A 19,492-nucleotide genomic window follows, 5' to 3' on the forward strand; every position below is an offset into this window, starting at 1 on the left:
ATCTCTGACCAAGAAGCACAAAAGATACTGTAGGAGTCTGTCCGTCATTCCTAGCCCAGAGAAGGAACACCGGGGCTTAGTGGACCTTACCCAACACTGGCAAGGAAAGAACAAAAGTGACCCAGACATATAGGCCTTTATTGTCTTAAACACCTGCCTGATTACTATGTATCTTTGGGTGCATGAAGAAGTTATTTGTTTTGAAGAAGCAGTTTTTGAGTCACCTAAATCAGCTGCTGGTCACAGGTTTCAGCAGTAAGAGCTCACAGGTACCAACACGCTTTTGTATTTTGTAAAGTACATTTTCTGCAAACTTGTAGTGTTCTCAATAACAATAGCAATAACGTATCCAGATATATTTGTAAGGGAGAATTCATCACCAAGAAGTGATTTCAGACCAGATTCCTGGGACTCAGCAATTCCAGAAATTGGAATAGTTACATCCCACGGGGCCAAATGCTGCTCAGTGACTCTAGAGAGTCAGACAGTGTAACTGAGGCAAACATGGCTCCCAATAGTTGGATTTTATCATCTTTTCTCATGAAACAACTCATGCGCTTCTTGGAGAAGATAGAAAATGGAGGTCCAGACTGCTTGTGATCATTACAGGATCCCCTTGCAGTTTTCGCAAGAGCAAAGATATTGCCCCTGGTGTTTTGGGTACAGGTTGGGTCATTTTATTCTGATTTATATAAATTCTCTCTACAGTTTCAACTGGATACAGGATTTCTCTTTACCTCCTGTCCTTAACCTGTAGTATTCTGTGCATTCTTAAGATATTGTTCTATTAATAGCAGAACAGTTTTTATGAGTCAGACTCCACAATTTTGCTCATTCAACTTCGCCTTTGCAGCAGTCACTGCGGAAGAACTATGGCATCAAATATAAAAGGGCAGATACCTGTTAACTCACAATTTCCTTTTCCAACTCCATCTTCTCACCTCTAATTTCACCTATAAATTCATCTGCAGCTATAATGCTCATGTCAGGTAACGTTTTACATGTGTTTTTTTAGATTATGTATAAGATTTGACTCCCTAGAGGGAAAAGGTCAGATATACAAGTAAACAAACTTATTAGTTGATGGTCCATTTATTTCCTCAACACTGTTATAGAAATTCAGTGATCACACATTTGTATTATTAAAATTCAAAAGGTTGAGTCCCTTGAAATTTTCAGCTTTGTTCCCCTAGGGAGCTTAATCTGCTTTTTCATATCCGATGTGCTGATTTTCTTCAACTCCATACTGTTTATTTACCTGATGGTAATGAAACTGACACTGATAGTAACATACACATTGATGTTAAATCCGACTGGACAAAAGGAACAAAGATTATTCCACTAAAGTTTCAAGTCCCTGTTTCTGTGGCAACATGTAGAAGTGGATAAAATTTAACCTCTAACATTAGTCTCAAGGTGAGGAAAAATAAGATGCCCTGTTTTATTGACAAGAACTATAGACTTGGCAACTTTGACTTTTTATGGAGTTTCAGTTTATGTGCTTAGTTCTAAACCAGTTTTGATCAGAACTGAAATGAACCTGCTTCTCAATATTGTTAGATTTAGGTTCTTAAGCTTGGCAAGTATGGGGCTTTGGTGGGGACTTGAGGAGAGAGGTGTAAGTAAGGGGTAAGTTAGTGATGAAAAGGAAGAACTTTGAAGAATGTTCATAGATTTTTTTTAAAGCCAGAATGAACCATTTTATCATCATTTAATCTGACCTCCTGTATATCACAGGCCTTAGAATTTTAATTAGAGCGCATTGGAGGAGAACAATTCCATTTCACAGCAACTTTTGAGGTTTCTAAATTTGTTTTTGTTTTTCATTCGAGCAAAAACAAAACCTTTCAAATGTTTTCATTGAAACAGAGTTGTCAAAATCCTTTTTCAGATTAAAATCTGAGTTTGGAGAGTGAGAGAGAGAGATAATACATCCATGTTTAGTGGTTAGCGAACTCTCCTAGGATAGGTAATAATTGGAGATATACCAATCTCCTAGAACTGGAAGGGACCTTGAAAGGTCATTGAGTCCAGCCCCCTGCCTTCACTAGCAGGACCAATTTTTGCCCCAGATCCCTAAGTGGTCCCCTCAAGGATTGAACTCACAACCCTGGGTTTAGCAGGCCAATGCTCAAACCACTGAGCTATCCCTCTTCCCTCTTTATAGTGCATTACAAACAGGGCCAGCTCCAGGCTCCAGCACAATAAGCAGATCCTCAGATTCACATATCCCCTCACCCCTTTAACTTTTATCTGGTCTTGTGAGTTAAAGCTATAAGTGCTGAGTCTGTTTGGATTTCTGGAACATCGAAGTTCAGCAATCCTTGGATCAGGGGAATCACTTCGGGTATAGTATCAGAAGTAGATGAGGTTTCTTGTCTTTACCATGACTCTCTTTTCTCGGTATGTAAACCCTTAGGTCAGTTCTTGAAAACCCATCTAGCTGCCTTGCCCAAATTTAAATCTTTCTAGTAATAGTTGCCTAGTTAATCTTCTTGCCACCCCTGTTACTGCATTGCTCCACTCTCAGATCTTTCCTCCCCCATAGTTGGAGAGTCCAACAGTCATGTCTCATGATCCTTTTCCAGTAGAAATTTTTGGGGTGTTCTGGAAAGAAAAAGTATCAATTCTACAACATGGTTAGACTTCAGCTCCAGCCTGTCACTATAGTGTCTGCCTTGGTCCTCTGCATTGCTATCCACACTGTGGAGTTGGGTCCTGTGCCCACTGAAATCACTGGCAAAAATCTCATTGACTTCAGTGGGAGCAGAATGTGCACTTCTGATTCAGCAGTACCTAAAATGTATTGCACGATCTGGGGAGCACTGCTGAGGGATATAAAACATACTATAGGGGCACAGGTCAGGGAGCGACAGATTATGAATGGAACAAATAGCACAAGGTAAGGATTCAGGAAAATATGGGCTACTGTAGCCTGTGCAATTGCCTAACAGAGAAAGTAAGAGATGATCTGCAGAGGCAGAGAGAGAAAGAATATCAAAGCCAGTCTAGACAGCAGCAGCACTGTGTTTACTTAATAAATTATTTATTGGTAACTTAAAATAGATTACTCTGAATCTTACCTCAGTTATCACTAGACTAGGACAGATTCCCTCTGTGCCCATTGTTTAACAGAATATTTATTGTATTTTTTTTTTTACTGAAATGAGTTTTGTTGTTTTCAACAGGTAATGTGTTCTGGATTCTATTTTAGTGTCCCATTCAGTCTTTAATGTATACATGGGAACCATCAGGTTAGCACAAAAGTTGCAAGGAATCCATTGGAGAATCCATCTTTTAGTGAAGCAGCAGCAGCATTAGACACTACCATACAGGAACCCTGGTTTAAGGAAACTCAGGTAGTTCTGACCCTCAATTTTCCCCTAGGGACAGACCTATGAAGACCCAGGCTCCCCTACATAGGCTAAATTCAAGAGAGTGCATCTGAATAAAGCATCAGTCCCAAGGTCTATACTCTGGCCAAATATTGACAGCTGTGGAAGAGTTGCTCTAGATGTATGAATTAGTAAGAAAACAAAAATTATTCCTTTGCACGCTCTCCCCCACCCCCTCACTCACACCCCCTCTGTATCAGGGAAAAAAGTGTTTTTTAACCTGTTGTCTGTTTGTGTTTATTGCTCTTTTGTTTTCCATCTCTATTAGTAACTGTTCCAAAATAATGGCTTTTTTTCCATATTAGATTGTAGATGGTTAGCTGTGTAAATTTGGGACAAAATAAAAGAGCATGAAAGGAAGCCAAGGAGTTCTTGTCTCACCAAATATAGAATATATACAAAATGACATGAAAAGAGCCAGGGTTGCTTAAGACCCATTGCTTTACAACAGTTAGACTTCGTGTTGTCCATGGAATATATATTTAATCTCCTTTCATAGTAGTAATGGATTGATGCACTGGACATTCTTAGGAATGTAAGCTAATGTAACGCCAATATTTAAAAAGGGCTCTAGGGGTGATCCTGGCAATTACAGACCGGTAAGTCTAACGTCGGTACCAGGCAAATTAGTTGAAACAATAGTAAAGAATAAAATTGTCAGACACATAGAAAAACAAACTCTTGAGCAATAGTCAACATGGTTTCTGTAAAGGGAAATCGTGTCTTACTAATCTATTAGAGTTCTTTGAAGGGGTCAACAAACATGTGGACAAGGGGGATCCGGTGGACATATTGTACTTAGATTTCCAGAAAGCCTTTGACAAGGTCCCTCACCAAAGGCTCTTACGTAAATTAAGCTGTCATGGGATAAAAGGAAAGGTCCTTTCATGGATTGAGAACTGGTTAAAAGACAGAGAACAAAGGGTAGGAATTAATGGTAAATTCTCAGAATGGAGAGGGGTAACTAGTGGTGTTCCCCAAGGGTCAGTCCTAGGACCAATCCTATTCAATTTATTCATAAATGATCTGGAGAAAGGGGTAAACAGTGAGGTGGCAAAGTTTGCAGATGATACTAAACTACTCAAGATAGTTAAGACCAAAGCAGATTGTGAAGAACTTCAAAAAGATCTCACAAAACTAAGTGATTGGGCAACAAAATGGCAAATGAAATTGAATGCGGATAAATGTAAAGTAATGCACATTGGAAAAAATAACCCCAACTATACATACAACATGATGGGGGCTAATTTAGCTACAACGAGTCAGGAAAAAGATCTTGGAGTTATCGTGGATAGTTCTCTGAAGATGTCCACGCAGTGTGCAGAGGTGATCAAAAAAGCAAACAGGATGTTAGGAATCATTAAAAAGGGGATAGAGAATAAGACTGAGATACATTATTGCCCTTATATAAATCCATGGTACGCCCACATCTCGAATACTGTGTACAGACGTGGTCTCCTCACCTCAAAAAAGATATTCTAGCACTAGAAAAGGTTCAGAAAAGAGCAACTAAAATGATTAGGGGTTTAGAGAGGGTCCCATATGAGGAAAGATTAAAGAGGCTAGGACTCTTCAGTTTGGAAAAGAGGAGACTAAGGGGGGACATGATAGAGGTATATAAAATCATGAGTGATGTTGAGAAAGTGGATAAGGAAAAGTTATTTACTTATTCCCATAATACAAGAACTAGGGGTCACCAAATGAAATTAATAGGCAGCAGGTTTAAAACAAATAAAAGGAAGTTCTTCTTCACGCAGCGCACAGTCAACTTGTGGAATTCCTTACCTGAGGAGGTTGTGAAGGCTAGGACTATAACAATGTTTAAAAGGGGACTGGATAAATTCATGGTGGCTAAGTCCATAAATGGCTATTAGCCAGGATGGGTAAGAATGGTGTCCCTAGCCTCTGTTCGTCAGAGGATGGAGATGGATGGCAGGAGAGAGATCATTTGATCATTGCCTGTTAGGTTCACTCCCTCTGGGGCACCTGGCATTGGCCACTGTTGGTAGACAGATACTGGGCTAGATGGACCTTTGGTCTGACCCGGTACGGCCTTTCTTATGTTCTTATGTAGGATTCATTGTTATTAGAATGTATTGAGCGTTGATAGCATGCTCGGTGGTGTTGTGCAAAGCAAAGAAAAGTTAGGGTGTCCATAGCAATAAAGGTAGGCTATGCTGGAGAACAGATGCAGCTGTTAAACCAACTGAGAACCAAATGGTTTTTAGACCTATAGAAAGCAATTCTTAGAATTCATACAGACTGTTTGAACCACTTGTGTGGGAATGTGTGGTGTTTTATAATGTGTGATGTTCTAAGAGAACCAAATGGGTCCTACTAAAATAAGTCTCTTTAGCATAGACAAGGCCAGAGAGGTCAAATCCTACACTCAGTTACCTCCAGGCAAAGCCATTGATGTCAGTGGTTCTATTGGTGTAAAAAGAAATTTTGAGCCTTGGGGGGTTTGTTTGTGTTTTCTTTTTTTAAATAAAAGGCAAGTTTTTAATGGGCTGTATTTTATTTTACCCTTAATTGAGACTGTAAATTCTGTAAACTGATCCAAAATGAGTGTCACAATTATAATGACAGCTGGTGGTGCTGACAGAAGTATTTGTATGGTAGTTTCTCCCTGTAAAGTTTCCATCTGGTGTGACATCTCCACTTTGAGTTTATATAGTTAAAATACACTGCTTTATAAAAAAAACAAACTGTACATTAATTCCTTCATATATTTCTCTGGAGTATCCAAATATTTTCATATGAGAATAATTACACCAGCCAGCCTAACCTATTTCTGTTGAACACATCTGGTTAGAATAGTTTGTCACTATCCACAGTCATTCTCCCAATATTTTATAGTTTTGCAACACAGTTTTCATTGGCAAAAACTGCAATGCATGTCACAGATGCGGGGGGAGGGGGAGAAGTGTGAAAGTGACTCTGTGAAAAGGGAGGTTTTAAAAATTGCTGTTCTGCAAACGCTAACAAAAAAAATCTGCTTCACATGACATTTTCACTCAGCTATTGGTATGCAGCCACAATTCTGCTCTTACAGCATCTAGTAGCAAGAACCACTTGAGGAAGATGATCCTTGGTTAAAACACAGACCTGAGATTCAAAGATATGGATTCCTTTCCCAGTTCTGTTCCAGATTTCCTGTGACATATCAGGAAAATTACATATCAGAGGAGTAGCCGTGTTAGTCTGGATCTGTGAAAGCAGCAAAGAGTCTTGTGGCACCTTATAGACATTTTGGAGCATGAGCTTTCGTGGGTGAATACCCACTTCGTGCATCCGACGAAGTGGGTATTCACCCACGAAAGCTCATGCTCCAAAACGTCTGTTAGTCTATAAGGTGCCACAAGACTCTTTGCTGCTTTCACAGGAAAATTACTTAATCTTTGAGTTTTCGTTCTCCTATCTGTAAAAGGGATAGTAGTACTTCCTTTCCTCCACATTCTGTCTTGTTTATTTAGTTTGTAAGTCTGTCAGGGCTTGAATTGTTTCTTATTAGATATATGTACAGCTCCTTGCACAGTGGGTCTCCAATCTCGGTCGGGGACTCTAGGCACTATGGTAATACAAATATTATAGTGCTTGGTTATCCTCTTGGTTTTGTACATTATCAAATAGAAACAGCAAAGAATCATCATCCTGCAGGGGGACAAAGGCCAACCTTTGATGGAAACAACGTAGATATCAATGAACCACTTGTACATGGAGCCAAAAAACAGTTGCTGCAACCACCCTGCCAGATGTGTGTCAGTGTCAGAAAGCAGCACTTTAAAATAAAGGTACCATAAGAAGTGCATACACTGCATAAAAATACATCATACAGGTAACAGAGGACAATGTAATGCACAGCTTGTGGAGTACAGCTATATCTATTGGTGTTCCATTCACATAACCCTCCTGAAGCTCATCCACATTATCCAAACTTTAGATACCACCCACCCCACCTGAAACAAACACCTCAGATTTCATAACATTCCTCCTATTCCGAAATAATTCCACTCCCTTACTACAGGCTCTAGTTCCCACAGCATTTAGAATATTTTTGTTGGTATGGTCCAACACATTACTACTCACATCCAATTGTCAGAGTCTAGCAAACACACACCTGGTCAAACAGTAAGAAGTGATCTGAGCCCTGATTCTACAGTACTAAAATAGAGGATGTTGTAATCATACCATTAAAGCTATAAAGAAAAACTTAGTTGAGCATCTTGCTTCAATTAACTAAAATCCTTGAAATTCATCCAAAAAAAAAAACAGAATAGTAATCCTCTTTAGTGATCCATGTGAAAAAACACAACCCAAAAGATCCCACAAGGTGGGAGTGCTTCCAACTCCCATTGATCTTCCATTCATAGGGTCAGGTTCTGTGAAAGCAAAACAGTATTCACCCACGAAAGCTCATGCTGCAAAATATCTGTTAGTCTATAAGGTGCCACAGAATTCTTTGCTGCTTCTACAAAACAGGAGTGATTCTTTCCCATGAGGCATTGACACACACAGTCAACCAACCAAGGAAACTCACTGCCATGTGGTGATTCACAGACAACAGTGGGATTCAAAAGTTATTTAGAAATGTATATGAATAAGAATGTTTGCAGTTATACTAGCTAAGAGAAAGATGTATGAAGCACATCAACCCTCATGCTTCCGGATTAGAGACAATCACTATTTGCCTGCCATTAGTAAGAAACTCACCTAATTTCCCATCTTTTAGGTTTTAGTATCTGGTAATGGCCACTGTCAGAGACAGGACACTTGACTAGATAAACTAATGGTCTGATCTGGTATGGCAATCAGTAATAGTCTCAGAGTTCATTTTCTCTATACCAGCTCAAAGGAGATCAAAATGTGGCCTGAGCAGATATTAATAATACCACTGAAGCTTTTATTTATTTGCATGAATTCCCATGTCTCCTTAATATTTTTTGCCTGTTATATCACCTTTCACTGGTAAAAGTATTTTAAAAAACACAGATTGGCAGTTATGTTAATTTCAAATTTATAAATAACTAAACAGCATAGGATAATCCAAGATTGAAAGCTGAATGAGCCTTTAGTAACAGACTACAGAAGAATGGAATACCTATTTTTGTCATTCTGGCCTAGTAAATCTGTTACTTTCCCAATTATTTCAGCATCTGTGCAGCATTTCGCCCTTCCAGACTTAGAATACATAAAGAGCCCCTCCTATTTCCGGGCATTAAAATGATGGAATCAGACATGATAATGGAGGACAGCTCTGGTACAAGTGTGGAGGTGAATTTGTCATTCCAGTTTGTGCTCTACAAGGACTCCAGAGGACAGACTGTGATGGGTCATTGCGTAAGAAAAGCACCACCTGACCCTGGTTTAAAGGGACAGCAGTGTACGCCACTGCTTCATAATTGCAAGTCCAGGTCTCCCAAATAGGCTCTGTGCTGACTGAGCAGACTGACTTCAAGTCAACAACAGAGAAGCATACAACTGAAAAGGCATTTCATTATCTGTGCTCTTCAAAATAGGAAGCACCTTTACATTCTAAAGAAAGGCTTAGTAGATTTTTTCATCACATGTCAAACTGAATTACTTTTTTTTACTGAATTGGGAAAGTCTATGTTACTGACACTGTTGGAAATTGGTCTGATCACAACAGATTTCTCATAGCAACTCAGATTTAATGTTGCTGAATCTTTCAGAATACAAGCATTTTAGACCAATTTTTGTCTGGCTTTGTGTTGGTTTTTTTTTAAGAAACACATATCCATTGATGTATCTGAAGTCAGTATAAAAGTATCCTCTGCAGTAGAGATTACTAGTGCTGTTTATATTGCTGAAGTGCTTAGAGGTCTCAGTCAGGGCTTTGGGCCTTATTATGTGAGGCACGCATCATGAAAACACCAAAGAGATTACAATCTAAGCATGTGACAGGATACCCATACCTTGTATTTGTTATGACTTTTTCTACGTACTTCACGATTAAATGCAGAGACGTCCACCTCCCTCCAAGCTGCAGACAACCCCTAGCAGAGGAGAGACGCATACTGATTTTACTTTACTTCTTTCTTGTTTTGTTGTTTACTTAAAGAAAAAGTCATTCTGACCGGAAGTATATAGTTGCTCTTAATGTATGGAAAAACAAAAGAGATTGATAACACTTGAACAGACTCTGCCATGGAAAAAGGGACTACGTTCTCTATTATGATGCCCTGATTTTGTTGTGGAATTTGCCCAGGCTGTGGTACCATGTAAGCTACCCAAGGCTGAAACTGGGTTGCTCAATTTAGAGGTCTACAGATAGCTTGGGTTAGCAAAATAACCAACATATCTTAAACGAGGTAGGACACATTTAGGGACGACACTAGGTATTTTGCCGCCCCAAGCACGTCAGGCAGGCTGCCTTTGGTAGCTTGCCTGCGGGAAGTCCCCGGTCCCGCAGATTTGGTGGCACGCCTACGAGAGGTCCGCCGAAGCTGCGGGACCAGAGGACTCTCCGCAGGCATGCCGCCCTCGCGGCGACTGGCAGAGCGCCCCCCGTGGCTTGCCACCCCAGGCACGCGCTTGGCGTGCTGGTGCCTGGAGCCGCCCCTGGTCATATTATCTTCTGAGTGAGTCAGATATTGGCATAGAAAGTGCCATTCAGAGGAGGATCAATGTTAAGGTTCTGATGCTATTTAGAGAGCACGTCTACTTCAAACACTTCTTATTTGAATAGCCCAAAATCTATAGCTAGAAAGTTCTTAAATAATCTTATTCTAGCTAGTTTTTTTTTAAAAGTCTCTAACCCACAAAACTGACCAACTTGACCTTCCTCAGGAACTAGAGACCAGGTATTTGATAGCTTACCAGCAAGTAAGTATTGTTGTTCACAATTTAAGACCTGTATTATGACCTCAGAAGGAAGACAAATGTTATCAATTCCCTGGGCCCATCCCCAAAGTTCACATAGAGTGCAATTCATTTCACCTGCATAAAGTGTGCATAACCAGGCTTTCTGTGGGGGAAATGTAAGCAGATGCTAGGGAAAAATCCATCCCTCAACTTATATTTTAGATACTTTTACTACAGGTGGATTGTATATCAAACTTTTGCATAGCCTGGTGGGCTAACTTACCTCTATTACATTCTGTGCTTTGCATTATATTCTGCAGTAATGCAAAGAGCCTACAGGTTTGTATCCTGTAAGACACTGGCTTCAACAGTTAGCATTAGGCTTGAGGCTACGAATTTTGGCATAGATAAACTTAGGTAACCCGTACGTTTTGAGGAACTCAAAGTAGAATGTAAGGGGGAATTTTGTCCATAATGACATCAGCCAACCACAGAAACATGAACACACACCAGCTTCTGGAAGGTTTTGAATGGAGCATCCAACCACAAGAGTTCCATGGCCATGAATTGACATATATGATAATGGAGTGAAATCATAAATATACTAACCTATAGAAAAGGGATATCTTAACATTAGTAAGGGGAAGAAATACAAATAAGGAAGAGGGGAGAAACCCCTACTGAATATGCATTAGACATGGTAACGTCAGCATAACATATTATAAAAGTGTCATCCCAGCCTGTGGGCAGTAGGAGAGCGAGATGTAGCCCTTGGCAGGGACTAGAATGATGAGGCAGGTGACAGTGATGAGGAAGATAATGGCTAACATTTCAGGTTGTTCTGCAAGGGATGGTGAGAGTATGGATGTTCAGATGTACTTTCTATATTATTTCTATCTACCTTACTGTGTTAGAGTGTACGTGACATTGCTAAATGTATTAATAAATTATTTATTTGTAAATATAAAAAAGAGTTCCCATCTGTGTGAGTGTTGCATCTGTGCACATTGGGGTTCCCAACTATATAATAATTTTCATAATACTGGGCCTGATCTTGGGACAGGAACCTGTCTACTCTCAAAGTGTTAATTGGAAATTCTTATTCATAAGCTAGAGATCACATTATATTTGCTATGAGCAGCAAATGTGTGTGGGATAGAGGTGTCCACTGGAGATATAAACTCTCATTCTACAAGAGCATTTCTTTATTGTGCTCCCTGTAATATGAGAAAGGTGATGCACAGCTGAGACAATAGCAGAACATAAAACTTCCTTTTATATCTGATCATATTTTAGGTTCAAGCCTCAGGTGCAAGAACATTAAAGATGCATATACTGTATGTCATCACTGAATGGGGACTCTTATGAAGCTTTATCTAGAGGAGAGCTGGTTAAAAAATGTTGACAACATTTTTAATTTCAGTAAAAGAGATGGATAAATTTTGACCCCTTTCTCAATCATTTCAGTGCTGAAAGGTTTTGAATATTCTGCTCCTGATCCAGTAAAGCATTAAAGCATGGGTTCAACATTTAAAGTACATATCTAGTCCCATTAAAGTCAGTACCAAGACCTAGTTGTGTGGGTCAGCATGTGACTAGACAATACAGTTCCAATAAAAGGTTCTCTTGTAGTCGTATAGAATATTTAATTGGGGAAAAAGTCCGTTTCAGGAATGTTTTACAGACATCTCTTTATTTCTGACATGACTAATTTCTCGCCATTAGGTCTTATTTCCTACATTAGAATAATAATATAGGAAAAATCTCAATTAAAATAAGATCTAAATGAACAATGTAAAATATTTTGCAAGTGTTTGTACAAATTTATAGGAGTATTTCCTTTGTATGCTCACACCTTGTGTGTTTAATTTCCATTAATATTCTGGTGCTTCAGGTTTTATTAGCAACAAAAATTGATAGGAAGTACATTTCAAAGTTGCATGCAAGAGAATGTGGAAATCAATTTTAAAAAATGTGCGTTCACAAGTATCTGCACCAGAAGTGTTTAATCAGAGAGGAGAAACAATACCATGCGACTTGTCTGACCAGTCAAATATTTGTTAGCTCCTAGAGTAAGGGGGGGGGTGAAGAACTATTAATTGACTACATTTGAATAATGACCAGTCCTATTCAACATATTCATAAAGGATCTAGAAAAAGAGGTAAACAGTGAGATGGCAAAATTTTAAGATAATACAAAATTACTAAAGATAGTTAAGACCCAGGCAGACTGCAAAGAGCTAAAAAAGGATCTCAGAACTGAGTGACTGGGCAACAAAATGTCAGATGAAATTTAATGTTGATAAATGCAAAGTAATATATATTGGAAAGCATAATCCCAACTATACTTATAAAATGATGGGGTCTAAATTAGCTGTTACCACTCAAGAAGGAGATCTTGGAAACATCCACTCAATGTGCAGCGGCAGTCAAAAAAGCAAACAGAATGATGAGAATAATTAAGAAAGGGGTAGATAATAGGACAGAAAATATCATGTTGTCTCTATATAAATCCATGGTATGCCCAAATCTTGAATACCGTGTGCACATGTGGTCGCCGCATCTCAAAAAAGATATATTTATGACTGATGTATAGAAAGTAGATAAGGAAGTGTTGTTTACTACTACTCGTAACAAGAGCTAAGGATCACCAAATGAAATTAATATGCAACAGGTTTAAAACAAATAAAAGGAAGTATTTCGTCACACAACGCACAGCCAACCTGTGGAACTCCTTGCCAGAGGATGTTGTGAAGGCCAAGACCATAATAGGGTTCAAATAAGAACTAGATAAATTCATGTAGGATAGGTCCATCGATGGCTATTAGCCAGGATGAGCAGGGATGGTGTCCCTAGCCTCTGTTTGCCAGAAGCTGGGAATGAGCAACCAGGGATGGATCACTTGACAATTCCTGCTCTGTTCATTCCCTCTGGGGTACCTAGCACTGGCCTTTGATGGAAGACACGATACTGGGCTAGATGGACCTTTCATCTGAACCCAGTAGGGCAATTCCTATGTTATGTTCTTATGTAGAAAATGCAATCTACTTGCAAATATTTGAGAGAAAAAGGGGCTATAAATTAATGAATTATTTGCTGAACTATAATTACAAATATATTTCTAGAAATAATAGCTATCAAAACCTGTGCCTGTTCCCTTTTTTCTGCTCTTTTTTACTCCCTGTTCAACTCAGTGCAGAATGAGTAGATGATGATTTGGGGAATTTATATACAAATAATGAATTCCGGCCAATGTTATGAAATTATTATATCAAGGAATGCCTCTATGTCCCTGTGGAATCCACTATTTGCTGACAGGGCCTGAAGCATGTTCATACCATGTAAAAGCCAGAGAAGAATTCAGCTTAACAACTGTAATCTGCCAGAACAATGGGTATAATAAGTAGGTTGGCTGCAGCTGGGAGAATCTACTTTCTCCAACTGGTCTGCTGGGAGGGGGAAGTGGAAAGTAGAGAATTCCCAGACAGAAACAGGACCAAGAGACAGAGGTGACAAAGCAGGGGTTTTAAAAGGACTCACAGGAGAAAGAAAGGGGAAGGGCTATGGAAGGACAAGAAGCTTTGGACAAGAGAGTGAAAGAAACAGGTATGCTTTCATAGCCCAGAGGTGTGTGCCTGGTTTGATTGTGGGGTCACCCAAGGTCAGAGCAAGATAGCTCAGCTAGAAAGGCCCCATGATTCTGAAGTGAAGTCATGATCTGAAAGGGGAAGGATCCTTGATATCCTCCTAAGGGCTCTTCCCAAGCTCAGAGAACTTTCCAGAGGCTTTAGGAACTGAGGCAGCAAAATGCCTATAAGTGCATTTATTATTTTGTATCAGTCTGTGCATTTTTCATGATACTAAATAAAGCGTAATGTTTTAAACTCTTGGGTAGTCTGTGTCTCTTTTGGCTTTCACTGTCATGTACCCCTGAAGAGGTCAATCTAAGCCAGGAGACACTCGCTGTCAGTGGGATTCTGGGAGTGTGTAAGAGCTGCTGGAGAGGCTTGGGGAAGACTGCACTAGTCTCAGGACCTGGGTGGGGTGGGGAGGGGGAAGGTGTGTGTCATAGAATCATAGACATGTAGGGTTGGATGTGATTGAGAGGTCATCAACTCTGAGGCAGAACCAAGTAAATCTAGACCATCCCTGTCCAACCTGTTCTAAAAACCTCCCATGATGGTGATTCCACTACTCTATTTTAGAGCTTAAAGTATCCTTATAATTAGAAAGTTCCTCATAATATCTTATCTAAATCACTCATGCAGCAGACATGAGGTCTGCATCTGAAATGCATGCCTGGAGGCTTAAGCTTAGGAACAGTACCTAAACTCTGTACAGCTCCAGAAAGCTAAGGGCATGTGGGATTCAGCATTCAGATCTTTCTCATAGTAATCTGGTGAGACAACAAGGGGAGCTTGACTACATCTATGACAGTCCATAGCTATGGCTGCCCATGTGTAGCCAGCTGGTGCACAGGAAGTTGTGCACAAACTGCTACAGAAGACACCCAAGGAATATCGCTAAATATACCCCAGGCTTGGCTCCTTTTAGTATGCACTCTGATATCATAGTTCAATCTACAATGGGAAGTAAATAATGTATGTGCTTTGAAGGTAAAAGGCACTATACGTAGTATACTTAAGATAAATAATTTCAAACAGCATAGACACCCCCACCACACACCAGGAACTAAATTCTAACAGTTCTCCATTCAGGAAGACACTTAAGCAGATGAATAGGCCCATTGCAATCAAAGCAACTACACCTGCACTTAAATTTATCTAGGTGCTTAACTATATTCCAGGAAAATCATTATTGGGAATTTTCCTGAACAGACACTTCAGGACCAGGCCACAAATTTGCAAATAAGCAAGCAGCATATTTTGAACAAAGTACACAGAAAATTCTAATAGGGGATTTATACTGCCACATCTAAATAAGTTAAGTACATTTTGGCAGACTGTAAACATGTGGACAAAGACTAACATTTATTTAGTTGTTTTAAAATAATGGCTGTGTGACACGTTCATTCTCATCAGACTGGGTTCATTGAACAAAACTGTTAGCAATCACTTTGTTGTCAACTCTCCGGAAACATGAATTTTGATTTGCATTTATTAAATAGTCTAATATTCTTTGGTTCAAAGTGAACTTTTGCTCACTTAAACACTGAAAGCCAGTATAGCCAGGGACCTGTTAGCTGCTTTATTTATATAAAACATTATAACAGCATTCTATCAGAACTGATTGTCAAATGTGCCCTTGAATATGTTTTAGTCCACCAATTTGTTTCTTTACTGGTGGTAAAAATACCCACCTCTTACAAGTTCTGAAACATATTCAAATGCCAACATCCACATGCACTTTATTCATAAAATCTTGATAGTGAAAATTATTTCCTTGACAACATATCCTGCTGTTCCACATAGAGACGTAGGTCAATTAATGCATGGAAAAGAGGTTTCATTTGAACAAGGCTCAGGTAACTCTCTCTTCCCTCCTCCCTCGCCTCAAATACTTCATTAATTTGTCTCTTTTTTAAAAAAAATGCACCTACTTGCCCATTGCAACAAGTGCTACATTTCTTCCAGATTAAGATGAATGTTCACAGGTCAGTAACCAAAATTTATTTAGAAAAAAAAATACAGCAATCACTTCACACCTGTGATAAATCATTTGTTATAACAGGTTTAGCATGGTTGGATTATTCACAGTAGAAACACAAAACTACAGAGATGAGGTAGGTTGCCAAGGCCAGTGTTGAAAGTCTGAGTATTAAGAACTTGGAGTATTCCTTATGGAGATGTCAGTGCGGTATTCTCTTTGCATTTTTATTACGTTGATATGAATCATTCATAAGTAAAGGATACTAAAAATTGGTTGTATAGTACCACTCAATTCAGAAAGATGGGGTAAGTTTAGAGTCATAGATTTTACAAGCCTGCAAGTGTCTATGCGTGTAGGTGCTGGCACATTTTAAATTGTATGCTCACAAAGGGTATCTTAATGGCAGTTATCACAAGTCAGTGAAATGGAAAAACCTAGTTTTAAATTATGCTTTCACATCAAACGTTATAGAATAGGTTTTGTCTGTCTTCTTGCTCCAGTTAACCTAATCCCCTCTGCATGCTATACAATTTAGAGTGCAATAACAAAAATCTTACTACCAGTCCAATTACCTGTGAAAATCAATATAAAACACAAGACTTCAAACACGGTGAAGAAGAGTGCTACCCAAAAAAGGCAACACTGAAGAATACACTGATGAGCCAGAGGGGCATTGCTTAAACCCCTTGTTAACAGAGCTGGCCAGGCCTCACAGAGTAGAATCTCAGTTTTCATTTGTTTTAAAATTAAGTTCCTGGTGCTTTTCGTTGTGAAGATCACCTTGAAAACAAACATGTGGATAGGGTTGAAAAGAATAAGCAGCTGGGCTCCACTAGTGCAGCAGGAGCAGCTTGGAAAAGAGGAGACTAAGGGGGGACATGATAGAGGTATATAAAATCATGAGTGATGTTGAGAAAGTGGATAAGGAAAAGTTATTTACTTATTCCCATAATACAAGAACTAGGGGTCACCAAATGAAATTAATAGGCAGCAGGTTTAAAACAAATAAAAGGAAGTTCTTCACGCAGCGCACAGTCAACTTGTGGAACTCCTTACCTGAGGAGGTTGTGAAGGCTAGGACTATAACAATGTTTAAAAGGGGGTGGATAAATTCATGGTGTCTAAGTGCATAAATGGCTATTAGCTAGGATGGGTAAGAATGGTGTCCCACAAGCACTTTAAAAACTTGTCACTGTTTGTCTGCCCTTTTCTGATATGTCGGGTTCTTTTTTATGTGAATGTTTCTTGTTTGATCTGGCCCCTACTTTATCCTCTTCCATCCTCTCCTCCTGACTAGAACCTAGAGAATCTCTATCAATAGACTCTCCTCTAAGAGAAGTCTCTGTCCGATCCACATGCCCCGCTGCAGCAATTGGCTTTCCCCCATCTCTTAGTTTAAAAACTGCTCTGCAACATTTTTAATGTTAAGTACCAGCAGTCTGGTTCCACTTTGGTTTAGGTGGAGTCCATCCCTCCTGTATAGGCTCCCCCTATCCCAAAAGTTTCCCCAGTTCCTAATAAATCTAAACCCCTCCTCTCTACACCATCGTCTCATCCACGCATTGAGACGCTGAAGCTCTGCCTGCCTACCTGGCCGTGCACATGGAACTGGAAGCATTTCTGAGAATGTCACTGTAGATGTCCTGGATTCCAGTCTCTTCCCTAGCAGCCTAAATTTGGCCTCCAGGACCTCTCTCCTACCCTTCCCTATGTCATTGGTACCTACATGTACCATGACCACTGGCTCCACCCCTCACTACAGATATGTCTATCTAGATGCCTCAAGAGAGCCGCAACCTTCGCATCAGGCAGACAAGTCACTATACAGTTCTCCCGGTCATCACAAACCCAGCTATCTATGTTTCTAATGATCGAATCTCCCATTACTAACACCTGCCTTTTCCTAATGACTGGAGTTCCCTCCCCCGGAGAGGCAACCCCAACACCATCTGGAAGGAGAGTCCCAATTATGGGAAGGTTTCCCTCTGCTCCCATTGACTGCTCTACTTCCCTGGGCCTTTCATCCTCCTCAACAGCGCAGGGGCTGTCTGACCAGAGGTGGGACAATTCTACAGTGTTCCAGAAAGCCTCATTAACATACCTCTCTGCCTCCCTTAGCTCCTCCGTTCCACCACCCTGGCCTCCAAAGCCCGAACACGGTCTCTGAGGGCCAGGAGCTCCTTGCACCGAATGCACACATACGCCACCTGCCCACAGGGCAGGTAATCATACATGCTGTACTCAGCGCAATAAACTGGATTGCCCCCACTCTGCTGCTGGGCTTCTGCCTGCATTCTCTCCTACAGCTACCTAGGTTAATGAAGGAGTTTTGTTTAAAATCAAAACATTTTGAATATAGTTTAGTTTACAGGTTTAAAAGGACGGCAAGTGAACCTTGCCCCCTTCCCACTCCCCTTCCAAATACCCTTGCGAAACTCCCTGTTAGCAGCTCTGGTCACTTGCTCACAGTTTTATAAAGCCCTGGCCTTCTTGATAGCCCCGCCCGCTAAGGCTCAGCCAATTAACAGAGGCTTCTAGCTTTCAAACCTTACTTTGAAGCTCACAGCTTCCAACTGCCAGCCACAGCACATGGTCCTTCAAACAAACAGACAGACAGACAGAAACACAAGCTCAGCACACAGCAAGTAACCCCCAAACACAAACTACAGACAGCCACCTACCTCAAGGGTCCCGTATTTGCACCTCCTTCACCTGGAGAACTCCCTTGTGAAACTCCCTGTTAGCAGCCCTGTTCGCAAAGCCATGGAATTCAGGTTTTGGGAGGAGGGGGAGAGAGAAAGGAATAGCACTTTACCAAAGAAATGTTACAAAATTGGAATTTTCCAAGTTGGAAAATTTGAGGTAACCCCTTGTTAAAATGTTAGAACACACTGTGGAACAATTGTGTAAGTTGTTCTCTGTGGTGACAGAATGTTTCATCCTCTGTTTCCTCCAGCATCCCAGGACTTAAGTTGTCGTTTAAAACTAGACCCCCCATATACTCTATAATGGCAACTTAACATACTCCCAGCAGAATTTCTTTCCAACAGAATTTGGATTCCAACCGAATTTCTTTCAAAAGCCTTATTTTTTCCTACAGGAAGGAGAAAGACTTTAGGGCAGTGGCAGATTTAGAGTTAGTGGGGCCCTGTGTGCAGCTTCATTTTTGGGCCCCCGCCTTGGGACCCAGCCAAGAAAAAGAACATTCTCTCTTATCTCCTCCCCGTTTTTTATTCTTTTTTAAGTCATCCTCCTCCTATATTATAAGTAATGGAAAGTAAATGAAAATAAAGTGAGGTACCTTGATTGGGACAGGGGTGCAGGAGGGGGTTCAGGGGGTGGGCTCTGGGAGGAAGCTTGGGTGCTGGTTGCGGGCTCTGGGCTGGGTGTGGAAGGGGTGCGGGCTCTGGAAGGAAGTTTGGGTGCAGGCTGTGGGCTGGAGCAAGGGGTTGGAATGCAGGAGGGAGACAAGGGGCAGCGCTTACCTCAGGTGGCGCAGCTCCCAAAGTGACTAGCACACACACCCCTCTGGCAGCAGCTGCTAGGATGGAGGGTCAGGGTGTCTCTGCATGCTGCTGCCCGCAGGTGCTGCCCCCACAGTTCCCAGCCAATGGGAGCTGCAGAATTGGGGCTTGGAGTGGGAGCAGCATGCGGGGAGACAC

At 40.5% G+C, this 19,492-nt stretch overlaps 1 protein-coding gene across 19 annotated transcripts in view; it reads right to left on the minus strand.

Moving 5' to 3' along the window:
• The window catches only part of LOC120372175, a 398,338-nt gene that overhangs the window by 277,226 nt on the left and 101,620 nt on the right, over nucleotides 1-19,492 (minus strand). The window contains exons 6-7 of one of the 19 annotated variants that reach the window (XM_039489035.1): nucleotides 9,362-9,412; nucleotides 7,725-7,777 (exon numbers count right to left, since the gene is read on the minus strand). The exons of the other annotated variants lie outside the window; for them this stretch is intronic. Of the exons in view, the coding sequence (XP_039344969.1) occupies nucleotides 7,771-7,777; nucleotides 9,362-9,412 (58 nt within the window). The 3' untranslated portion in view covers nucleotides 7,725-7,770. Of the gene's footprint in view, nucleotides 1-7,724; nucleotides 7,778-9,361; nucleotides 9,413-19,492 lie in introns of those variants that run through there. 19 annotated transcript variants of the gene reach the window in all.

Source organism: Mauremys reevesii, linkage group 9, assembly GCF_016161935.1.
Source record: "Mauremys reevesii isolate NIE-2019 linkage group 9, ASM1616193v1, whole genome shotgun sequence".
In the NCBI taxonomy this organism is placed as follows: domain Eukaryota; kingdom Metazoa; phylum Chordata; order Testudines; family Geoemydidae; genus Mauremys; species Mauremys reevesii.